The following is a 23,998-nucleotide window of genomic DNA, read 5'->3' on the forward strand; positions in this document are numbered from 1 at the left end:
GATACTGAAAGTTTGCTTTCTTTCCTTGCTTGATACTTTAAACTTTTTCAGTTCATTCGTCTGTAACCTTCAAAAAGGCTCTTGGAAAACTTTATTTTATCCATAATATTACTCCTCCGCCCCCATTGCCTTGAGAAAGGCATTCGATCCCTCGCCGTCCAGCTCGCCCAGCACCGATGTTGTTCAGTCGATTTCCTCAAAAGAATGAAAGTTTGCCTCAGCAAGATCCACTGTTTATACTCTAGGCAAATATTCCCCTTCGTTCTTCTTCTTTTCCTTTGTACACGGAGACTTTACATCTTAAGATTTCCCCTTCGTTGCTTGTCGATAAGTTGCTCGTTATCGACAGCTCCGTTCGGGAAAGGACACAAATGGACAGAACAAATGTATGAGAAAATAGGAATGCTTCCAATTTTCATCAATTTAAACCATATACAGACTATGGGATTGTAATGTATAGCATATCAAACAAATCTTAAGGAATTTCCGATTCATTTGGTATGTAAATCGCCGAAATCCGTTCGCGGCAAAAATAGTTATTAACGTTAACTTTATTTCATAAAAACGTGACCTATTTTCCGATTTGACACCCTTAATGAAAGACGTAGTTCTACGTCAAAAACTATCAGAGCGAGATGAGCGTCATATTGTCAAAGAAGCAAAGAATACAACGATGAGTTACTCAAAAATTCGGGCTGAACTCAAGTTGGATGTTTCAGTTCTGACGGGCATTGAAACGTTCCCAAAATATTGTACGATCAAAAATGGTTGACGCACCACGTTTACTACAACGGCACAAAGAAGCATGACTAGTATTCGCACACCGAAACATGTTTCAACATTGGAAAAAATATATGACAAAGTTTATAAATTGTGCTTCTTCTTGGTTGCTTTTTAAATTTTATGCGTTCAAACCACTTAACATGAATTCTACTGAAATTCTCACGGATGATTTTTTTCAGACGAGGAAATTTCAACTTGGACGGAACGGATGAATAGAACGGTAATTGGCTAGATTGAGCAAGAAAACACGATTTTTCTCTAAGAGGAATTTCAGGGGAGGATCTGGTCCGGGGGTTTTTTGCGACTCCCACTAGACTCCCGACTAGAACACCAATTGGTTTCACACAAAATTAATAGTTCTGACTACACCCATACCTCGCTATACGGCCGCTCTTTATACGGCTATCGCTATAACGGCTCGCTTCAATTCAGGCACGTTTTCGATTTACGGCTTAAAATGTTTCGTTATAACGGCAAAAAAAACTTTGAGGATTGGTTCAAAAATCACTTTTGTGCAGATTTGAAAAAATATTTGCAAGACAATGACTTAAGCAACAAAAAATTAGGTATATATACATACACATATTCTATGTAACATGATGTTGTTTCATATTTGTTTATAGATTATTGTTGGTTTTTATGTTATGTATGTTTTATGTTTATGTCATGTATGTATTTTTGATTTCAATGAAATAAAAATAAAAAGATAAAATGCATTTTGAATGATAAACCATGTTACATATTTAACAAATTTGGTTTGAATGCTGATTGAATTTGTATGATTTTTTATTAGAATAATTGATTCCTTATACGGCTTTTCGCTTTGCGGCCAAATTTCATGGAACGTATCTAGGTCGTAAAGCGAGGTATGGGTGTACATTAAAGTTCTTGAACCGGTTTGCTATCAACGAAGCTTATTTTCCAGCAAGACTGCCAGAATTCATACCAGTACTGAAGCGATGGTCTTGTCTAGGTCTAAACAGTTTGATATTATGGACTGACCGGCATGCTCTCCGGATCTAAACCCTTTTGAGAACTTCTGGGGAATCATAGTTCGACGGATTTATGCTGATAATCGTCAATTTTCAACAAACGATGAGCTGAAAGCTGCTATTCTTTAGTTGTGGAATGATATTGAACTGGCGACACTGCAAAACTTGACACAAAGTATACCAATTCATATCTTTCAAATAATCAACCGTTCTGGTGGATTAACAGACTATTAAATGATTTTTTCTATCATTAACTCAGGAAAACTTGTATTATCTTGAAAATGCGTCTATCCAAAAAGAAAGATTTTAAATCATTAGTCTCTCAAATTATTTTAAATTAATTCTTAAGTTGAAACGCATATTTTAGAAGTACACTTAATATACCATTGAGGGAAAAGCTCGAAAACTATACAAGGTGTATAGTATAGCATATTCAGAAATATGGGTGGTCTTGTGATACATTGCGTTTTATAATGATAAGGTGAAGGTGAAGGTTCGTAAATTCATCCGAAATATAAATGAATTGGAAATGAATTAAAAAGTAGTCGAAGCCGAAAATTTTGAGTGATTTTGTTGTAACTTCGTGAAAAATCAACGCATACAGAAACACCATTTTGAAACTACAAATTTCCAGTTCTGGAATATTTAACGTGCATATTTTTATCTTGGTGTGCGTAGGTGTAGGTGGCAACAACATCGGGAAGAAAAAAAACGACTTTTTTCAAAAGTTTTGTGGACTACCTCAATTTTTTTCTAAACAACTCAAAATCAAATACAATTAGAGCCCCCGCACACTACAGACTTTTTTTCAGCCGACAGTTTTGTCGGATCGGCCTACTGGTGCAAAAACCGACCCAACTGAATCGGTGTAATGTGCGCACATGCATACCTCTCCGTACTGATTAACCCTCCTGTACTCGCGTGCAAAATCATAACACGTATACTCGCGCACGGTGTCACAGACCGAAAATTGAACTTCTCTGTAATGTTACCATTGTGTATTTTTCAGTCTTTATTGGCATTTATTTGAAGAAGAGGGTATGATTGGATGAAAAAACTCCAAAAAATACGTTTTCTTCATCTTTATTATGTTCTAATAGTCTCTAATTCAGCATCCTCAAAACAGAGTAATTTTTGATACTCCAACACAAATAACGAAATTCGAATTTTTCACTGTTATTAATTAAAAGTAAGCAACTGAATATAATTTATGGAAGTATAAAGAGCTATAAAACAACATAAAATCGCATTAATCGATTGTGGTTTCATTGGAGTAAGAATCAGAATAAGAGCATAACTGCATGCTCGAAACAAACATATTTTTTACATTTCATGCAGTTGTTGCGTATCGAAAAGAAGAATATATAACGACATTCTAGATAATTACCAGATGATAAAAGTTCTGGAATACAAAGTTTGCATATTTCTAATATTCCTTGTCTCTGTATTCTTGGTAAACTAAGAAGTAATGCCTTTTTTTAGATGGGGCATAAAAAGATGATATAAAAGGATTTCTAGGAACTTCCTTTCCTTTTTCTTGTTTTCTTGTCGATATTGTCCATTATAAAAAAATATCCCCTAAACTGTAATTGTTAAAAATTACCATAAGCCAGCCACCGATTAGTTTATAGTTTACTGTTTACAATTCTTCCACAAGTGAAATTCTTTCAAAAGTGTGTGTGTATATATATGATCATTATATTTAGCGAATAACTATACGAAAGTCAAACATTTATATTTTGCTTTTGAATGTATGAATCTAACGACGAATAGTTAATATATGGATCCGTTCAATCCAGCTACAAGAGGGACTGAAATCAAATGAGAATAGTCAGGTAATGATCTTATACATTATATTCACGCCACTAACATAAATTTATACATTTCATTGAACAATATTTTAAAATAAGAAAAAAGGTTCTTGTCCAAAAAAGTTACATCTATACTCGCGTCGGTGTGTCAGATCGAAAGTGTTAAAAAAGTGGTACACGTCTCTTTTGTACCAACACATGCGATACGCTAAACGATGACGAACGACGAAAAACGAAGCTAGAGAGAATCGCAAAGTCTAGTGTTGATATTTTCTGAGAAATGAATGAATTATTGATTTCTCGGTTTGACAGACCAATGCGCGAGTATAGGAGTGTTAAGAAGCCGACCGAACTATCGGTGGACAAGTCTAGTGATCCCCGATTTTTGAAATTAATCGTTCATCCACTAATCGAATACTTATCAGCAGTTTATTATTCGATACGATTAATTGCTCCAAATGATCGATTAATCGATTAATCGTCATACTGAGAGAAGTAATTAGTTAGACTAATATATCTCATTTGTTAGAAAGCCATCTGGAATCAAAAAAGTGTTCATTCCGGCTGAAAATTAATTATTATCTTTTACGCACCCCTAAACTCGTGAACGAAGGTCATTTCGCATCGACGACATGAGCTTCTTTTAGGAGTTTAGGAGAGCGTCAAAGATAATGATTGATTTTCAGAATAAAACTGCTGCGGCCGTACGGTTTTTTTGCTCTGGGTTTGGATCGATTAATCGACGTAAATTATTCGTTCGCTTCGATCATTGGTTGTGCAGTATTCGTTCGATTAATAATCGATTTCTATAGGAAGTATTCGATTAATCGAACGATTATCGGGGATCACTAGACAAGTCAGTCTGCAGTCTGCGGGGGCTCTTAAGGTTATCAACCAGCTTTCATTTGGTTCCTTGAAAGTTCCTGTTAGACCTATCCATACAAAGATACTTTTGTTTGAATGAATAATTACCCCTTCGTTTTTGATTTAATTCAATCAATAGTCATTGCATCGCAAATCTAAATGCAGTTTTGAAAACTCGAATAAATTCTGTACAAAGTTAATTCATTGCTATGACAAAAAAAAACAAAAAAATTTCGCGTCGATTTCAAAAAATGCCAAAAACGGGTGTTCTGTAATGTTTTAGAATTTCAAATATTGCTGTTCTGTAATTTTTCAAATATTGCTGTAAGTTCAATACAATTTTACATACAATATATTTTTTAAATTGTATCCACAAAATACTTGTTAACGTTTCATAATGTTACGTTCAGCCGTTTTCTTTCGTCGATTATTCAAAGTTTGGAGTAAATTAGAGTTAAATCAATCGCAAATCGTACCAGAAAAACAAAATGCTACGCAACTCTCAGATTGAAACTTTCTTTTTCAGTCCCTTTACAATTGACAAAATGTTAGACAAAAAGTTCAGTATCCGTAGAGTTTGATATTCCATAAATTCGAGGATATTTGGTTTTCGTAACGCGGTCAATGTTCAACGCAGAATCGAAGTAAATCTTGAGTGAATCAAATTGATCCAGCACACGTTGCGCGACTTTTTTCCAACGATAACCGCGGCGCTGAGATGGAACATTTTCAAAATGTAGTGATGAATATTCACTTTTTGATAGAGCAGAAATTATGCGGTTGATTTTTATTGTGATAAATTAAAAATTAGGGAACGTGCCAAAAAATCTGGAAAATCCTGCAAAATCAAAAAGATTGGCACCACTGTAATGAGCACATCGAAAAAAGTATATCACTGCGATTTCGCTCTCCGTCGATGGGAGCGCCACACGTGTTCAGCACCAAAACTAACGATTACCTCGCTTTTTATTCGCGCTTACAGAATCGATGATCGTATGTCATTTAGTTTGTTGGAAGAACGCGGTGTGTGCTGCAGCTCAGCGATAATTATTATTTGATTTGGAAGAATATTTATTCACATTACTCGTTCATTTTTCGATTGACTACAGTATAACTGATCAAATAGAAGTTTGTTTGGAGCATACAACTTTTCTGTTCTGTTTGAGGTAAGTAATTCATATTTGCATTTGCAGGTCAGTGTTTGTGTATAAGAATCTAAGTTCTTGACTAGTGTGAGGTTGTATATAACGTTATTTGCTTGGTTGCTTCGCTCTCTCTCTCTCTCTCTCTCTCTCTCTCTCTCTCTCTCTCTCTCTCTCTCTCTCGTTGATACGCAGTTGAATATTTAGTTCGGTCGTTACTGTTCGTGGGTTGGCATCAAGAGAGTCTACACGTCACCCGTTGGAAGAGAAATTTTTATTTCGAGTTAGTCTTTCATTTTGGGTGGGTACTATTGGATCAATGCTTTTTGTGTGCAATTTAATTTAGAAAACAGAAAAAAGTGAATACGGATAGATCGAAATAGACGACTAATATTAGTAGTGCATATAATTATGGACATTCGCTCGTTCTGATAATTGAATAAACGAAAGTGGTGTTCGAATTGCAGTATGAAAAACAAAATGGCGTCGATAAATGAACGTGGTTTTAGGTGGATTAGAAGCATTTCTTACGAGCTGTTATGTAACGAAATCTGTTCTTGAGTTATCAAGAAATTATAGAATGAGTCAAAATGTTGTATGCTAACGGTTTATAACATATTTATATTCGTCACAACATTCGATTTTGTAACGGGGATAATAGATGTATTGAGAAGACTTCATTGGATCATAATTTGTACGATCAACTTTAGAAGTGGATTGATTTTAGGTATCTTCCTTTCTGCTGCTACTATTATAAGATACAAAATGAAAAAAAATATTCTTGATTTTATCTATGTTGGATATGAATGAAAAATAAATTTTATACGACACCTTTTTTTTCTTGTTTCAGAGAACATAAATGGCTGAAGCAGAAGATAAAAGCTCTTCATACGAGAAAGTATGGGATCGTGTAAAAGTATATATACCGTTTTTGCAAGAGTTAATTACCGAATACAAAAATGATACGCAGCAAAATCGGCAGCAACAGCTGCAAAAGATAACAACGATGTATGATCTTTTGACAAACCAAAGGTAGGACTACCAGTTTATCAGTATTCAAATTTACATTTTCAAAAACATGTTTTCAGGTTAAATCATGGGTCGCTGTTAAAATGTGAAACAGTACTTATAAAACTCTACGAAACGGTAAGAGCTTATTTTAAAACATTAATTGGTCAACATATCATTAAAAGACTGTCTTATTTACAGAATTCATCCAAAAAGAAAATTTCAGGGAAACCAATTCCGGAAACTACACCGCGATCGCCCGAGGAGATTACTACTCCGCGGTCACCCGCGGAAATTACTTCTCCCCGATCGCCCGCGGAAGTTACTTCTACGCGGTCGCCCGCAGAATTTACTACTCCGCGGTCACTCGTAGCTGTCGTCGAAAGTGATACTCCGGCGTCACCCTGTGCTCTAGATGATCCCGTTGAACCCTCATCTGTTGAAGAAACTCCGCAATCTTTGTCTGAGAACACGATTGAACCAAACAGTTCAACAAATAACGGGAGTACAAACTCTTGTGGAGTCACGAAAAAGTCTGCATTATCTGAGAACACAATTGAACCAAATAGTTCAAAAAATAACGAGAGCTCTTATGGAGTCATGAATAAGCCTCCACTATCGCTGGAAGAAGTCACACGACTGATAAGCGATAAACCGCAAACAAACGTGATTCGTTCGGATGACGAAAAAAAACTGTCCAAGAGCATGAACGATGCGTTGAAGATATTAGCGAAGGATTTTCAAAAGTCAGCCTCCGAACAGGCACGGACATCTCGCTACAATGATTCTCAGAACAGTGCACCATACAGCAGAACGCCACATTCCCCACCGTATAGTGGGGGTGGACCTGCTCCGATGGATTCCTCCCGTCCGTCTACCTATATGCGTAGCGTTTGGGAATCAGAAAACGTTTCCCACGGAGATTTTCCGCATTCTGTAAACAATTCATTCCGTAACGTAACTGTACAAAACTACAGACAACCTGAAACAACATTTCGACCTAAATCACCTCCTTTGTACAGACGTCGCGACGATCTCCCTATACCGGATCGACGTCGGGAAGATTTTCCCACGGAAGATCGACGCCTTACGAATGACCGAATGGATATATCCCCGTTGTATTCTCCACCATCTGAGGGTTTGTCACCATCTAATTCTTCAAAAATTAAAGATCCACGTCTCAGAAGGGCGGTGAATACTCCTTTTGGGGTACATTCTCCCGTAGAGCAGTTTGGATATGATCAGATACAACCACACTTCCCAACGGTAAAAAATAATGATCCACGACTCAATCGTAGCAGCTATAATTCAGCCCCTCCAATACCTGCTCCGAATCAGTTACCGAAGTGTATAGCTCCGAATCCAGACCTCCCATTAGATCATGGCAAAAAAGAACCACCAAAGCGCCGCCCAAGTATTTGTGTCAAACAGGTTATAATAGAAGAGTTACCATTGGAGCCAGTTCTGCCCTCTGCATCATTCCCCAACAGGCGACCAAGCGTTTGCGCTGATTCTGTTCCATTTCACGGAATGAATTTTATGCCCCCTATCAATTCACACCAACCGATTTCGCCATTGCTTCCACCACCGAACGTGATACCGCCATTACTTCCACCGTCAAACGCGATTCCGTCATTTCTTTCACTACCAAGTGCGATTCCGCCAATGTTCCCACCACCAAATGCAATTCCAATAATATCTCCCCATTCTATCGAAGCACCTTCGGTAGCTGAACGAGACCCACGGAGGAAGCACCTACCACCTGGTGCGGAATATATTAAAAATCCACACACGAAATATAATCGTTCGATGGCTGGACCAAGTAAGGCACCACTCACATATCTGGAATACCGTCGGCAGAAAGAAATGCGCGAAAAACAAGCAATGATAGGTCGACAGCAGATGAATGATACGGAAAACTTTGGCGAAAGGGTAGGGAATAAAACGGACGAAGAAATCGATGTTACCATAGGAATGGTCCCAAATAAAAGTCGCGTAGCTGCCAAGGCATACGCTAAACCAGTAAAGGGCTCAACGTGGAAGGAACGGTCTCCATATCACCCGAAGGATGCAAAACAATCATCCATGAAGCCACATGGAAAACACCACAAAAACTATTCAACGAATAAATATGATAAAAAACAAAACTCATCATCGGAGAGGGAAAAATCGACATCGAAAGCTAAAGATTCGTTTGGCGAGCAACTGTCACAGTTCGATAAAATGTATCGTAGTGGTGATTTTTCCAAGAAACCTGTGTCTGGTGGCATGGGTGTGTTCAAAATTCCTAAAATAAAACGTATCGAAACTTCTGTATCCAAGGAAATTTCGAGCGAATGGACCGACGAAAGTGAAAAGTCTGTATCCGAGCAAGCCAACGAGAAGGCACAATGCAAATCTTTAGAGCCTTTGAACAGTAATGATGATGATATGTGGGATGTTGAAGATTCCAATAAGATTTCCGTCCCTACCGAGAGCGAGAAGAAGGTGGTACCAAGCGAGGCGCCAGCTAAGAAAGCCCCGCAAAGTCTGAAGTCTCTAGATGACGATGACCTTTGGGATACTGAATCCAACTTGGAAAATAATCAAACGCATTCTTCTGGTAACGAAATCGATCCACCAGTTGAGGAAAAAGATGAGTTTGTGGTTCCCAAACTGCCTGTTTCTCGCAAAACGTTGCGCAGAAGAAACTCAGTTGTCTCCAATGAACGGAACGATGAGCCAACCAGTGTTCCAGCTTCAATGACAGCGATAAGCCGTAGAATGACGCGTCGAAATTCTATCGCCATCTCCGGAGAACAGGCCGAAAATAACGGGATAAATGAGAGTCTCGGCAAAAAACCGATCAATAGTGATAATGAGGAGACCTCATATGAAGCAGATGAAGATGCTATAGTGCCACGTCGTAAGAAGAGAAAGGCTATAATAGATGACGATGATGGGGATGATCCAGAACCTACACCTTCTAGTTCCGCCAACCATCTGTCATTGGTAGCACAGGAAAGTGGCGACGACGTTGTTTCGAGTACTACTAACGAAGCGAAAACGTGCAGACCATCTAAGAAACGTACGCGAAAAGGCAAAACGAGTACGAACCTGGCCAGTGAAAGTGACGACCAGGTTGAGAATGACGGCGCCTCGGTGGAAACCATTTCAACTGCTGCTGAAGTTAGTGATTCAACGGCTGCGTCTACCGTTCAAGTTGCCGATGAAAGCAAATCAACTGGCGAAGCAGAAGAATCTGTAAAAATTGAAACAGAGGAAGACGTTTCTAAAGATTCGAATAATAAAGCTCAGCTTTTGGCTATACTAAGCCAAATTTGCGGCGAGAAAAAAATGAAGAAAATTCAGGAGATTATAGAGAGTTCAGGTGACAAAGCGTTAACGAACGAAGATACGACAGATAAAGATTCAAGTGCTGAGCACGTTGCAAGTAGCAGTGAAGGTTCGACATCTACGTCTATCACATCATCTAATGAATCTTCCAAAAAGGAAAAAGCAAACGTGAAGCGAAAAACCAAATCTGAACTGGATAAATTAAACGCAGATATCGCTGAAATGTACATCAGGGATGGGGTATTGAATGCGACTGGTAGAAGGAGCTGTACGAAGAAGTACGAGCCGGTATTCGAGCCAAACATGAATTCAACGCCGAAGGCAGCTGGTCGCACAAAAAGAGGCAGAAAGCCAGGAGTGAAAAAAATAGTCAAAACAAAACTTCCGGAAGTACCTCTTGAACTGAAAAATTTGAAGGTTGTGGTCGTTAAGATGGACCTTGAAAAAATTGAGACGGACCATGGAAGGCAGAATATTCTTACAGAAATCAAAATGGTGGCAGATAACGAAGAATCGCCGAAATCAAGGCAATTGAAACGGAGCAGCCTCGACACAGCTGCCCTGCCTTCAAAGAAGAAAAAAATAGACATGTCCGGCAAACAGACTACAACATGCGCTTCGAAAGTATATACACCCAAACCAGTGGCGAAAAACACCAATCGGGAACTGCATAGCAAAAGTGATAAATCAAAAGATTGCGCCTTGTGTTCCTATACTGGAACATATCCCTCTATTGTGCAACATTACGTACGTAATCATCCGCTACATGAAGTGTACGTCAGTCGTATTTCTAATGCGATGGCCAACAAAATACGAAAAGAACCGATGACTGTAACAGGATTTATGCACGATCAAAATATTACATTCCAGTGTATTTTCTGTCAAGAACAGTTTAGCAAGAAAAAATACAACTGGAAACTGCATCTGGCCAGTCACACCGGCGAATATAGATACAAGTGTAGTAACTGCACCATCAAATCGCTGACGCCCTGTACAAACTCACATGACAGTGAATGTGTTGGTCCTGCGATGGAAGTGGCGAATGAGCTACTGTTCGAAGAAAACCACATATTCGGTTACATGTGTCGAGTGTGCAACTACGTCCAACTATCTAAAGCCAATATGGAAAACCATTTGCGCGAAGAACATGAACGACAGAACACTACCAGAGGAAATCTTCGCTTCAGCATTTTGAATTACGAGACTCGGGAAGAATCTGATCTAGTAGCATCACAAGAGACGATTGATTCTGACGTTTCTATGCCAGAGTTAAGCCCACAGGTACCGCAAAGCACAAGCGATATGTCTGCGTTCATTCCGAGTGCAAACGATGAGATAGAGTCGCTGAAAGTGTTGAATGATCGGAATTTTGCATCTCCAACAAAACCATCCATCATAGACAAGTTGAAGAAAAACTTCGACGAACTAATGCAAAAGAACACAGCGGAGACCCAGCTCACGGTTGAAAAGACCAAACGATCTGCTCCCTCCAATGACAATATTCCCATGCCAGTTCCTTTAGCGCTAAAAGAGGAAAAGATAGACATTTTCGAGGGAAAGAAAGTGGTTTCGAACATAGGTTACAATCAAATTGGTGGTGAAACATGGTACCTCTGTCTGGTCGGTGTCTGCAAACATGCCACAAGAGAACGATCTGAAATGTATTGTCACGTCGGAGAATACCATAGCGATGCCGTTTGGGATGGCTATTGTTATCTATGTACAGCGAATGTCACCGATGATGAGTCCAACTATCTGGCGAAAGAAGTCAAGCACATGGCTGTTGTCCACATAAAGGACCATACTGCATTCGAAGAGATGATTGCTGTACCATCCCAAGATACTGCCTCTACATCACTTGAAGATCGACCTCTACTGAAACTGCGAAAACTACCGGGAGATAAACTCTCTGCTGAAACGGTAATCGATGGAGATGTCGGAGATCCCATTAACCTGAAAGTTTGGTTAGATGCTGCGACTAGAAAATGTCAACCGCACTGTTTAAATATGCTGGAACTGAAAAGTTTATTTTGCTTTTACAAATGTATGGGTGTGAGCTGTTGTTTCACCACAACTTTAGAAAACTTAATGAGGAAACATTTGGACAACCACGATTTGGTGGGGGACATGACCGGAACAGGCCCAACTAAGAGCTGGCTAGAGTGCGCTTACTGTGAGATCATAGCTGAGAGTACGGCAGAACTGATAGCGCATCTCAAAAGCGTTCACAGCGATAGTGCACACCAATGTGCCTATTGCTTCTACCGAAGTCGGGAAGCGTACAACGTTTTACTTCATCAGAATATTCACCACAAGAAGCTCAAACAACAAATACTAGTGATTGAGAGCGAGAAAAAGCCGTTAACTTCGGCGGATCACGAGATTTTGGATCGTCGTCGAGTCGAGAACATTTTGCCGTTGATATGCACAGGTGAGAATACGTCATTTTTTAGAATACATAGAAACGGCCATAATCTAGAAATATCCGGAACATTCAATTCACATTTTGCGAACTTATCGGTAAGGTAGACATTAGTCTACTGATTACGTAACGGACTTTCTTATAATGTGCTTGCATTTAATTTACCGTTGAGGATGAAATCCAACGTTCCGACATTTTCAGAATGGTGCATAAGTGTAACGATATTTTTGATACTTTTCTAAACTAAGTACACCAAATTATTGAACACTTCAGAAGTTATCGTGAGATTATTAAGAACGACGCCGCGCCTGTGACCATCGACTGAAACTGGAAAAAAGTTTGATTGATATAAAATCACGATCGAAAGACATCTGAGACATTTGGAGCAAGGATTTGGTTCTCAGACAAGTCATTACGAGATTGGTACGAAAAGAATTGAATCCCATTCAAAATCCTAGACTTGCGCATTTTTCTTGAAAGAGCTACGCTTTAAAATCAGGATAAAAGCACATCGATTTCAATCGAATGACTACCACCTTCAATCATTTCTTTCTATCCATTGCATTCGAAAAACCATTACAATGCGTTGAGATAACGCTGGAGACACTGATGGTGATACCAAAGGCTAAGTTCCAGAGAACTCAAGCGGATCAATCTCTCATTGCATAAATGTATCGTAGCCGACGGGATTGCCGGTTTATATGTATTACAGCTGCAATTACGACGATAAAGATTCTAATTCTGCTTCAAACCTATCCGAAAATGAAGGATCGCTAATGTTATAACATCTAAAACGACTAGTGAATACACTAATAAGGATACTGGATGAAACTGAGAAAATGCCATCTGGCGGTAAATTAAAGTTGATAGAGGTGAATAATTATTTTTAACAGTTAACAATTATGCAGTCTTAGTTTCAGAAGAGGGCGTAGTCACGCTGGTTCAGGAATGCCGAGTATGCTCAGATAATGTCGTTGCGAAAAAGCTGGTGAAGAAGGGAACCAATCTGACAAAACTTCAGTTTGTGTTTTCAATGTTGGAATCTGAAGGGCACGGCAATGGATCCTTCTACCTCACCCGCTGGAATATTCTTCAGGGAGTTCGAGGATGTTCGTCGTTCCCAGGTTTTTCGGATTCTGAGTACGACAAAGCTACCCCGTCTGGACCCGACCACTCAATCTGATGCTCGTACACCTCAGTCTACTCAATTGTCGAACACGCAACCCCAGTAATAGATCTACCGTCGGAGGATATTGGGGGCCATCGGACCCTCATTTCAGCAATCATTGATGCTCTTGATTACGATGCTCTAGTTTTAACTGAAACCTGGTTTCGTGCGTGAATTGTGAACTATCGTCAAATTATCAGTTATTTCACTGCGACCGCAATAAAGCTACCAGCCTATTTTCCAGATGAGGAGGTGTACTTATCGCGGTAAAATCCAACTATTCGTGTGTTGTAGAACCGCTTGTGGACTGTAGCTATCTTGAGCAAGTGGCCGTGGGCATTAGTCTGCTGCACAGAACACTATATATCGAATATCGCAGCTATCTATTTGCGCCCCCTCTCCAGTCCTGCTCTCTACACGTCTCATACCGACGCGCTACAGAGAATCATAGGCGGAACCTCGAGTACCGATGTAGTCTTGACACTAGGTGACAACAATTTCCCGTTTTTGAGTTGGATCTTCGACGAGGAATGAATGGTTATTTACCGCCCAACGCCTACAGAACAGGAAATTGCTCTCACCGAACTGATGCTCGCTTGGGGATTAACGACAAATTATATGAAATTCTCTACGCGGAAATTCCCTTTCAACGACGTGTCGTAAAGCCGAATTGGAACTTACGGAACATACTGCGGAAGGCACGCAAACGTTATTTGAGTACTAGATCAATGGACGATAAAAATAATGTCAGATTAATGAAAGCGAACTACAACTCATTATTGAGGTCCAGGTAAGGAGAATACATCCAACGAATTCAAACAAGACTTAAGCAAAACCCATCGGTATTTTGGAAGTATGTGAATCATGCTCATGCAATCGCATCCCGGATACAATGAAGTTCAACGGTATCACTGCCAGTTCCCCAGTCGATGTCGCTAATCTGTTTGCCAGTTTCTGCACAGCGCATCCTGAGTATAACAATGTTGAATTTCTCTCCGAACGAAGTCATGAAAGCCTTGCATAATCTAGACACACCAAAAGAGCCTGGAGCTGATGGCATACCTTCATCTTTGCTGAAACACTGTGCTCAATCGCTCGCTCTTCCCGTTTCTTGCATATTCAACCGTTTGTTGAGGGCAAGATTTTTTTCCACCGTTTGGAAAAAATGCCTAGTCCTCCAAAAGGACATTGACAAAATTTTATTGTGGTGCAATCGGCATGAAAGTCAACGTGGAAAAATACAAAGTTCCCTAGCAGGATCCCCACCGTAAAAAATCAGTACCATATTGGGTCTGTGCCACTGGATGCATGATCTTGGAGTTACTATTGACTCCAAGTTGATATGCAACGAACATATTGCGCTTATCACGGCTAAAGCTTCTACGGTTCATGGCTTCATACGACGCTCTACCTGGCACCGACATCTACGCCCAAAAAACTTTGTTTTGCGTTTTAGTCCGAAGCATCCTGGAATACGCTGTACCTGTCTGGGCACCTTGCCACGCATTGCTGATCATCAGAATCGAACGTTTTCAGATATGCTTCATTCGATTTGCAGAATCTCCCGTGGAATGAACATTCTAATCTCATTAATTACTCCGTCCGCTGCATGTTGATCAGTATGGGAATTGGTACTAACAACAGCCGTGAAAATCGAAGACGCATAATCAACACGCTTGAAGCAAACAGATATCACGTCAAGCTATCTGTTAGAACGTGGGGGAATAAAATAAAGCGCCCAGGAAGAGGAGGAGTATAAAGAAATAGAACAGTGGCACCGCTCCCATGAGACGGGTGATACGTGAATCTAGAGGAAACTCAATGCATCCCGAAAAGACTTCGTGCCACGAGCTGAAATGTGTCAATAGCGTATCTTGACGAACAATGGTGAAATAAACGAAAGATACAGGCAGCACTTCGATAAACACCCGAATGGCGTACAGGCAGAGAATCAAAATAACCATGGAAGTGATGACGTTAATGAAGTAAATATTGAAAATGTGTCACTCCAAATATATATTTAAGATTACACCAGAAATCCTCATGGCTTCCTGATTCGAGCACGACAGGGCCCGATTTGGTAACAGAGTATAAATCATTGCCCTCGCGTAGTCCGTATGATTTTGCTGCCTCAAGATCCTTGAGGGGGTTTGATATATTGCGGATTAGAGGGAAAGAAAAATAGAAACTTGTAGCGCCGAAAGCGATCATGACGTTTTGGTTCGGATGCTTTTGTATCATAAAGTACTAACCGAAGAAAAGTTTTTTCGTCATGAATTGTATCATGTAACAACAAAAGAATATGGCTGAGTGAAATGATTTCTACAAGATCATAGTTGTCCAAATAAAAGTGAGTTATTCAGTGAAACGTTCAATCGTCAAACACTGACCAATGATGATGCAGTATATATGCTATATCCATTCAGTTTTGCGAAACACAATCACTTGTGGTCTGTATAACATAGTTAATAATTATATATGCATCTCACAATTCAACAGTTTGTCAAGATATCGCGAAATCGACACAACTGGACTGAGCTTTCTAGTATGCGCTAGACTATCTTAGAATAAGAAAATATATATTTTTATTGTTAATAATTGTGTTTATAATGGAGCATTTCTTGTTCTACTTTTTCAGCATGCAATGCCGAGTTTTATGTTCTAGATGCCTTTATGTCCCACTTGAAAGACGATCACACGGATCTGAATATGATAACTTGTCAGTGCTGTAAGGAAAATGTTCCAAAACTTAAAGTTCCACGCCACTTGCTCGTCCACAAAATTGGAATATACGAGTGTATGTTCTGCCAATATGGCAGCAACACGATGGAAGCAATTCAGTTTCACGTCTGTAATCGACATCCAACGGAACCGATGTATTGTTGTGTGCGTTACAACAAAACGCCAGGAAAGGTAATTTGATGTTTTATTTTCAGAGATGGAACATTCATTCTATTTTGTAATTTCAGATAAAGGAAGCGTCGTTGAAGTCGTTATACGAAGGAATCATAGATAACAATGTGTATGTTTACTGTCCGTTCAAGAACGAGGAGCTCAATTATAAATCTCCCGACACCAAAAGTAATTTTGAAATTAACTTTGCTGTCAAACCTGTGGTGATTCCGCTCCAACTGCCACCGATCAGAGTTGGTGATGCGAATATTCTCTTGAGCGCACAAATTCCTTCAGCAACAAATTCGAAGCAACCTGAGCATTCTACGGTTGTCGTCAATGCGAAATCTGCGGAGCTTATCAAAATGCCTACAATAACGAACGTGTCGGGTGGCGTAATAATGCCCGGATCATCATCATCATCATCGGTTCCAATTATCACCGCTGTCCAGGGAAACTATCAGCCACAATCAAGCAACTCTCACTGTACTGCGACGGATGGCAGCTTCCCGCCAGGAACCAGTATGCCAGTTATAACTAGAGTAGAAGGCGGTGTCGTTGGTATGGCCACAATAAAGCCAGCCCCGTCTTTGGGCGGTACGAAAATCATTATTTCGCCCACTAAATTCACCGGGGTTCCCATTATAACCAGCGTTTGCAGCGTCGGAAGTTCAATGCAGAAGCAAACACAGGTGGAAGACGATGCGTTGATGCTAGAAGCTGAGCGTGTCGCAATTGAAATGATCAAAGACACAGGATTACCAAGGAGCATAATTTACAAATGTGTCTTTAAAGGTTGTAATTCAGTTATGACAGATGGTACACATATGCGCAAACATCTTACTTTCACTCACCAGCCATCCAATCAGTACACATGTGTACATTGCAAGGGTAAACCGACTTTCCGTGACATATTGTTGCTTACACAGCATCTTAAAACGCATGAGACCCAACGAATTTTCTGCTTTGTATGCGATTACAAAGGATCGTTTCCCCCAGAAGTTATAAAGCATGTTAAAGATGTTCACAAAACAGGCCAACCTACGATACATTTCTTGAACCCCAAGAAAAATGACCCGAATAACGACATCATAATATTTGCCCCAGGCCAACCGAAGGAAACTGAGAAAAAAGCATTTTACAAAAAATTGATTGATTTGTATAATCACAAATTACAAGCGGCTTTGGTGCAACAGAAGACGCATTTCACACCGGAGGAATGCGATAGCCTGCCCAAACAGGCTATATTTAGCCAGGTGGTGTTTTGCAGCAAATGTCAGTACAATACAAAGGTTCGTTTGAATATGTTCAGACACTTGAAGGGCCATCTTAATGATCTGCCAGTTTCGAATGTGGATCCAAAAAATCCAGTTCCGTGCTGGGGTCAGGGCGAAAAACACTTTGATCGAATGAGGAATCCGGCCGCCAGTTCACAGGAGGATGACGATCTCATCCAATCGTTGTGCTTTGTGAAGGAAAATAAACGTTACATATGTGGAGCTCCCGATTGTCGATATCTCACGATTAACGAAACAATGCTACGGAGCCATCTCACGACTCTACACGTCGATGTTAAGGAATACAAATGCCCTCACTGTCCCGCTGTTCATGTGTCACCCGGTCAAATGGAAGTAACAACGGTCCTCGAGCATTTGAAGCTGCACGACAAAGAATTGTACAGATGCAGCAAATGTAGCTTGTTCCTCAACAACAAGGCTGAAATCGAGCAACACGTTAGCGAGAAGCATTCAACGACACCAAATGCATCGATTTTTGTCATACGAGACGGTAGCACTGCTGGCAGTGTTGCAAGTATCACAACAGAAGATGAGGTGATATTCAAATGGAAATGTGACGTTTGCAAGTTTAAGAGCGTCTCCGTGGGAGATATGCGATCGCATATGCTAGAGACGCACAACATTACTGCCAAGTACCGCTGTTCCAGGTGTCTGTACAGTTGCTCCAATAAGTCTTTGTTCCCCGCCCACTTCGAAAAACAGCATCCGGGCTGTGATATTTTGGTGTTGTCTATGTATAAGGCGATAGAAGAAGGGGATGATAGTCGGGCAGATACGACACCACTTTGGCGTAGAGAAACGAATAAAACCAGAAGTATTCGAGGAATAGAAGTAGAAGAGGATGACGACGAGAGCAAAGATGATGAGTCAGAACAACACCTCGATACCTATCAACCCGAAGTGTATACGATAACCCTGGATTCCCCTGATGATACGTGTACCAGTGAACCAGGAACTAGTGGCAACAAACGAAAAATCCCATCAGAAAGCGATTCCGTAAATCCGATCAAACTAAGCAGACAGGATGATTCGGGAATTATAAAAGCCTTCAAATGTGGCCAAAAAGGTTGCTCATATGAACATGATTTCGGCTCTGGTATCGTATCCCACTTCAAAGTGGAACATCCAAACGAGAAGCCATCTGTGTTGAGAAATATACTGGCTAATCCTCAACAATCACGTTTTGATTATTACATGAAGTACGCTTGCTTCTATTGTATCAAGAAGACGGATACCATTAAAGAATTACATCATCACTGGAGTCAGCTGCATAGAATGGCTGGACGACGCAGCCAGGATAAACCCTTCCTATTCCGTACCGCAAAGATAATCCTTTGCTTCTATTGTCGGAAAGGCATGACAGCGCCAGAAATGAAATCTCATTTTACTTCGTGTCACGGTGGAATGCCTGCAATTTACCTAGATTTTCGTAACCCTAAACGTTGTGCTGAATGTGACTACGTGATGGGCAACAACAAACAAGATATGATAAAACATTTCAGCACCGAACATAGACAGGAGAATGAGTACTCCAAAGGGTGGATCGATTATTTAACTGATGATATAATTGATAAAATTCTGGGATTGAATTGTGTAACTTTTGGTTGTGAAAAGTGTGATTTTACCACCCAAAACAATTCCAATTTCACCTCACACTACGCATTGGAACATCCCGGCGAAATGGTGGAATTCAACGAGTTCCCGATCAACAAAAAGATAGTCTACTACTGCTCGTATAACAACTGTAAAGCTGATTTCGACAATGAGCGAGATATAGCGCAGCACATCCTTCAGCACATACCGGTTTTCAAGTGCATGTCTAATGAAGGATTATGTACAACGCAATTTCGTTCATTCACAATGCTGGTTCAACATTGCCAGGCGACCCATCCGCATCAAGATTTACATTACGCATTGAAAACCCCGGATGAATATAAAAATGTGTTACGATTGGTATCTATTCAGTTTTGGAATGGCTTTGTAATGTCGCTTGAGGACGCACGTCAAGCAGGTAACCGATACGGTAGCTACGCTGGATTCTTCAAACATGTTGACGATCTATGTGCAGAATCGGTAGCGGCAGGGACCGAAATTTTATAAGTAATTTTTCTTCGAAGTTAGTGATATCTTAAATTACTTCTAGAGCATGGTCATGTTCACGTAGGAAACTGTAAATATACTTATATTGCTATCAAAAATAACATTTATTGTGTCGTGCGACTACTGGTTTAATCACAGAATTTCCATCAAATCGGGCGCGAAAATACGCGGAAAATGGGGCGACATCTTTAATGTAGTCCATCTCATCTCATTCTCATTATTATTATGGCTTACAAAACAAAACACGAAAAGGTAAGTAGAAACATAACAATCTGATTGTATTATAGACTGACTAAATTCAATGACTCCGTTGATCAAATGATGTCATTATCAACAATGCTACAACAAACAAGGCTTGTTCGCGACAAGATGTGGACACCCCCAAACATACACAGCTTCGGAATACACCAACAATGAGTGAAATATTTTGCAGAGTGGTGAATGTATGTCTGTTCTTTCTGAAAATATAACATTTGTTTATATTATAAGCACTCAGTGTAAAATGAAGAAGAGCAGATAGAGGCGAATGAACTGCAAAGTTTAAAGCCTCTTAAAAACAAAGAAAGAAGAAGAAGAAGAGCAGATGCGGTCGCAATGAAAATCCGGATCTCTCGATAAAAAAAAGGAGGTTGTGTTCAAGATACGACCGCATTGTTGACGTAGAACTACGCTGTTATTTTATATAAGTCGCTTGTTTATAACTTCGGATATTAATATATAATGCTGAAACTTAGAAACAACTGCTTAGTAGAATAATCTCTGAAATGGTTTTTTCATTGTAGCATCAGTTGACGATAATTGATTGATGATTCATTCTTGCCCTCGCAGAGCAATACACTAGCTGGTCGTTTTTTTTTTTTTTATTAATCCGTTTATTTTTACAGGCTCAGTTACATAAGTTTAATGGAGCCAAACTCTTAACTATATTTCAACTAGCATATATCAACATGTTGTTTCCTTAATTCTATGGTTAATGAAATAGGAAACCGATTACTCGCGGTCGACTCGAGTTTAGAAGGGTGACACATTTTCATTAGGAAAAGGATGGGATGTAAGGAGATGTGTGTTTACACTCGCACTCACATTCACATTCACATTCTCATTCACACTGACACTTCACACTCAATTCTTAAAACTATCCTTACATCTAATATGTATTTACAATTTAACTTATTCTAATGTTAGTAGGAAGGGAACCGATAGCTCGCGAAGGACGAAAAGGAGGGGAAAAAGGATGTATGAACAATCACACTCGAAGATCGATAGCTTTAAGGAAAACATATATTTGGGACATGTAATCAAGGTCTAACCGAGCCAACACATCCCTCACCGGCACATTGGACTGCTTTCCTCCAGCCCGAAGGGAGTTTTCTAAATTCGATCTGGCGACAAGATACAACTCGCACGACCAAACAACGTGTTCGATATCGTGGTAACCATGGCCACAACCGCAGAGATTGCTGTCGGCAAGATTAAAACGAAAAAGCAGCGCGTCTAACGAACAGTGATTGGACATGAGTCGGGAGAAGGTGCGAATAAAGTCCCGACTCAATTCCAGACTTTTGAACCACGGATTGAGGCTAACCTTAGGGATAATTGAGTGGAGCCACCGGCCCAATTCATCTTCGTTCCATTTGCGTTGCCAGTTAACGATGGTATTTTTACGAACTAAAGAATAAAATTCATTGAAGGCGATTTGACGCTGATAAATTTCGCCTTCAATTGCACCTACCTTTGCTAATGAGTCAGCCCTCTCATTACCCGGAATTGAGCAATGTGAAGGGACCCAGACAAAGGTAATGACATAACAGCGTCTGGATAAAGCACTCAAAATTTCTCGTATTCTCTCAAGGAAGTACGGCGAGTGCTTTTCCGGCCTCACTGAACGGATAGCTTCGACAGAGCTAAGACTATCCGTTACAATGTGATAGTGTTCAACAGGTCGTGAGGCGACGCTGTCCAGCGCCCAGTGTATTGCTGCCAATTCAGCAATATACACTGAGCAAGGATACTGAAGACTGTGTGAGGTGCTAAAAAATTTGTTGAACACTCCAAATCCTGTGGACTCATTCATAGAGGACCCATCAGTAAAGTACATATTATCACAATGACACGCCCATACTTTGCTTCGAAAATCGTAGGAACGATCCCCGATCGATGATAATCTGGAATTCCATGGATATCCTGCATCATGGACAGATCAAAATGCACAGAGGAATTGATGTAGTCAGGAAAACAAACACGGTTGGGAATATACGAAGAAGGATCAACCTGCATGGAGACGAATTCATGATATGAGCTCATGAATCCAGAATGAAAATTTAGCTCGATCAGCTGCTCAAAATTTCCGATCACCAATGGGTTCATAACCTTACACCGAATGAAGAACCGAAGAGATAATAAATTGAAGCGATCTTTTAGTGGGAGTACGCCTGCCAAAACCTCGAGACTCATGGTATGCGTTGAGGGCATACATCCCAACGCAATACGGAGACAAAGATACTGAATTCGCTCGAGTTTAATGAGGTGTGTTTTGGCAGCTGATTGAAAACAGAAACTGCCATACTCCATCACTGAGAGAATAGTTGTTCGATACAACATTAGAAGATCTTCGGGATGGGCTCCCCACCAGGTGCCGGTAATTGTACGGAGAAAGTTTATTCTTTGATGGCATTTTTTACTCAGATACCTAATATGGGCCCCCAAGTACATTTGGAGTCGAACCAGACCCCAAGATACTTGAAAGACATAGCATGAGTGATCGGTTTACCCAAAAGTTGAAGCTTTGGTTTTGCTGGTCTATGCTTCCTAGAAAAAACCACCATCTCTGTTTTCTCCGTGGAGAATTCGATCCCTAGCCCAATGGCCCAGGTTGAAAAATTGTTCAAAGTATCTTGTAAGGGTCCTTGCAGTTCGGATTCGTTTGATCCTACGACAGACACCACTCCATCATCTGCAAGTTGTCTTAGGTTGCAATTTTGTGTAAGGCAATTGTCGATGTCGCTTACATAGAAGTTGTACAAAAGGGGGCTTAAACATGAGCCCTGGGGGAGTCCCATGTAGGAGACCCGACTTACTGTCGAATCCCCGTGAGAAAAATTCAAATGTTTCTCACAAAGCAAGTTATATAACATATTATTCAATAGAGGCGGCAGACCCCGAGAGTGTAATTTGTCTGACAGGACCTCTATTGAAACAGAATCAAAGGCCCCCTTTATGTCCAAGAATACTGAAGCCATTTGTTTTTTTTCGGCGTAAGCCAATTGAATTTCTGAAGAAAGCAACGCAAGACAATCATTCGTCCCCTTGCCCCTGCAGAACCCATATTGTGTATCTGAGAGTAGGCCATTCGTTTCAACCCATCGATCAAGGCGAAACAAGATCATTTTCTCCAACAATTTCCGTATACAAGACAGCATTGCTATTGGGCGGTACGAATTGAAGTCGGACGCGGGTTTTCCGGGTTTTTGAATAGCTATAACTCGTACTTGTCTCCAATCATCTGGAACAATATTATGCTCCAGAAACCGATTGAATAAGTTCAACAAGCGATGTTTCGCCACATCAGGGAGATTTTTCAGCAAGTTGAACTTAATTCTATCCGATCCCGGAGCAGAATTGTTACATGAAAGGAGAGCAAGAGAGAATTCTACCATCGAAAACTCGGAATCAAGATCGCACCTATCTTGTGGTATATCTCGAACAAATTTTTGCACAGGAGCTGAATCAGGACAAACCTTTCGTGCAAAATTAAAGATCCATCGATGTGAATATTCCTCGCTTTCATTGGATGAAGAGCGATTTCTCATGTTTCGAGCCACTTTCCATAATTTTTTCATTGACGTTTCTCGTGACAAACCTCCCACGAAATTTCGCCAATAAGCACGTTTTTTCCCTTTGATCAAATTTTTGAACTGATTCTCAAGGGCTAAATACGTTTGAAAATTTTCAGGAGTACCACGTTTCCGAAAAGCTTTAAATGCATTCGATTTTTCTACATAAAGCTTGGAACATTGGCTATCCCACCATAGATTGGGAGGCCTTCGGAAAATGGTGGAACCTGGATTGGGTTTCGTTTGAGCGCGAACTGCGCTGTCATAGATCAAACGAGAAAGGAAGTTATACTCCTCCAATGGAGGTAAACCATCTCTGGAATTGATGGCTAGAGTAATCGCGTCCGCA

The 23,998-nt window shown here is 40.2% G+C and overlaps 1 protein-coding gene across 3 annotated transcripts; it reads left to right on the forward strand.

Annotated features, from left to right (window-relative positions):
• Positions 1 to 5,448: 5,448 nt before the first annotated feature.
• Positions 5,449 to 19,917, forward strand: LOC129767379 (uncharacterized). Of its 3 annotated transcripts, none has more exons than XM_055768235.1 (6): positions 5,449 to 5,616; positions 6,443 to 6,624; positions 6,681 to 6,738; positions 6,802 to 12,367; positions 16,165 to 16,439; positions 16,496 to 19,917. In XM_055768235.1, the coding sequence occupies exons 2-6, from the start codon at positions 6,452 to 6,454 to the stop codon at positions 19,814 to 19,816; spliced, it is 9,393 nt and encodes a 3,130-aa protein (XP_055624210.1). In that variant the 5' UTR covers positions 5,449 to 5,616; positions 6,443 to 6,451; the 3' UTR covers positions 19,817 to 19,917. The 3 variants fall into 3 exon arrangements, with proteins under 3 accessions (XP_055624210.1, XP_055624212.1, XP_055624211.1); XM_055768237.1 differs by lacking the exon at positions 5,449 to 5,616 and adding an exon at positions 5,788 to 5,893; XM_055768236.1 differs by lacking the exon at positions 5,449 to 5,616 and adding an exon at positions 5,901 to 6,319.
• The last annotated feature ends 4,081 nt before the right edge of the window (positions 19,918 to 23,998 follow it).

Source organism: Toxorhynchites rutilus, chromosome 2 (genome assembly GCF_029784135.1).
Source record: "Toxorhynchites rutilus septentrionalis strain SRP chromosome 2, ASM2978413v1, whole genome shotgun sequence".
NCBI lineage: Eukaryota > Metazoa > Arthropoda > Insecta > Diptera > Culicidae > Toxorhynchites > Toxorhynchites rutilus.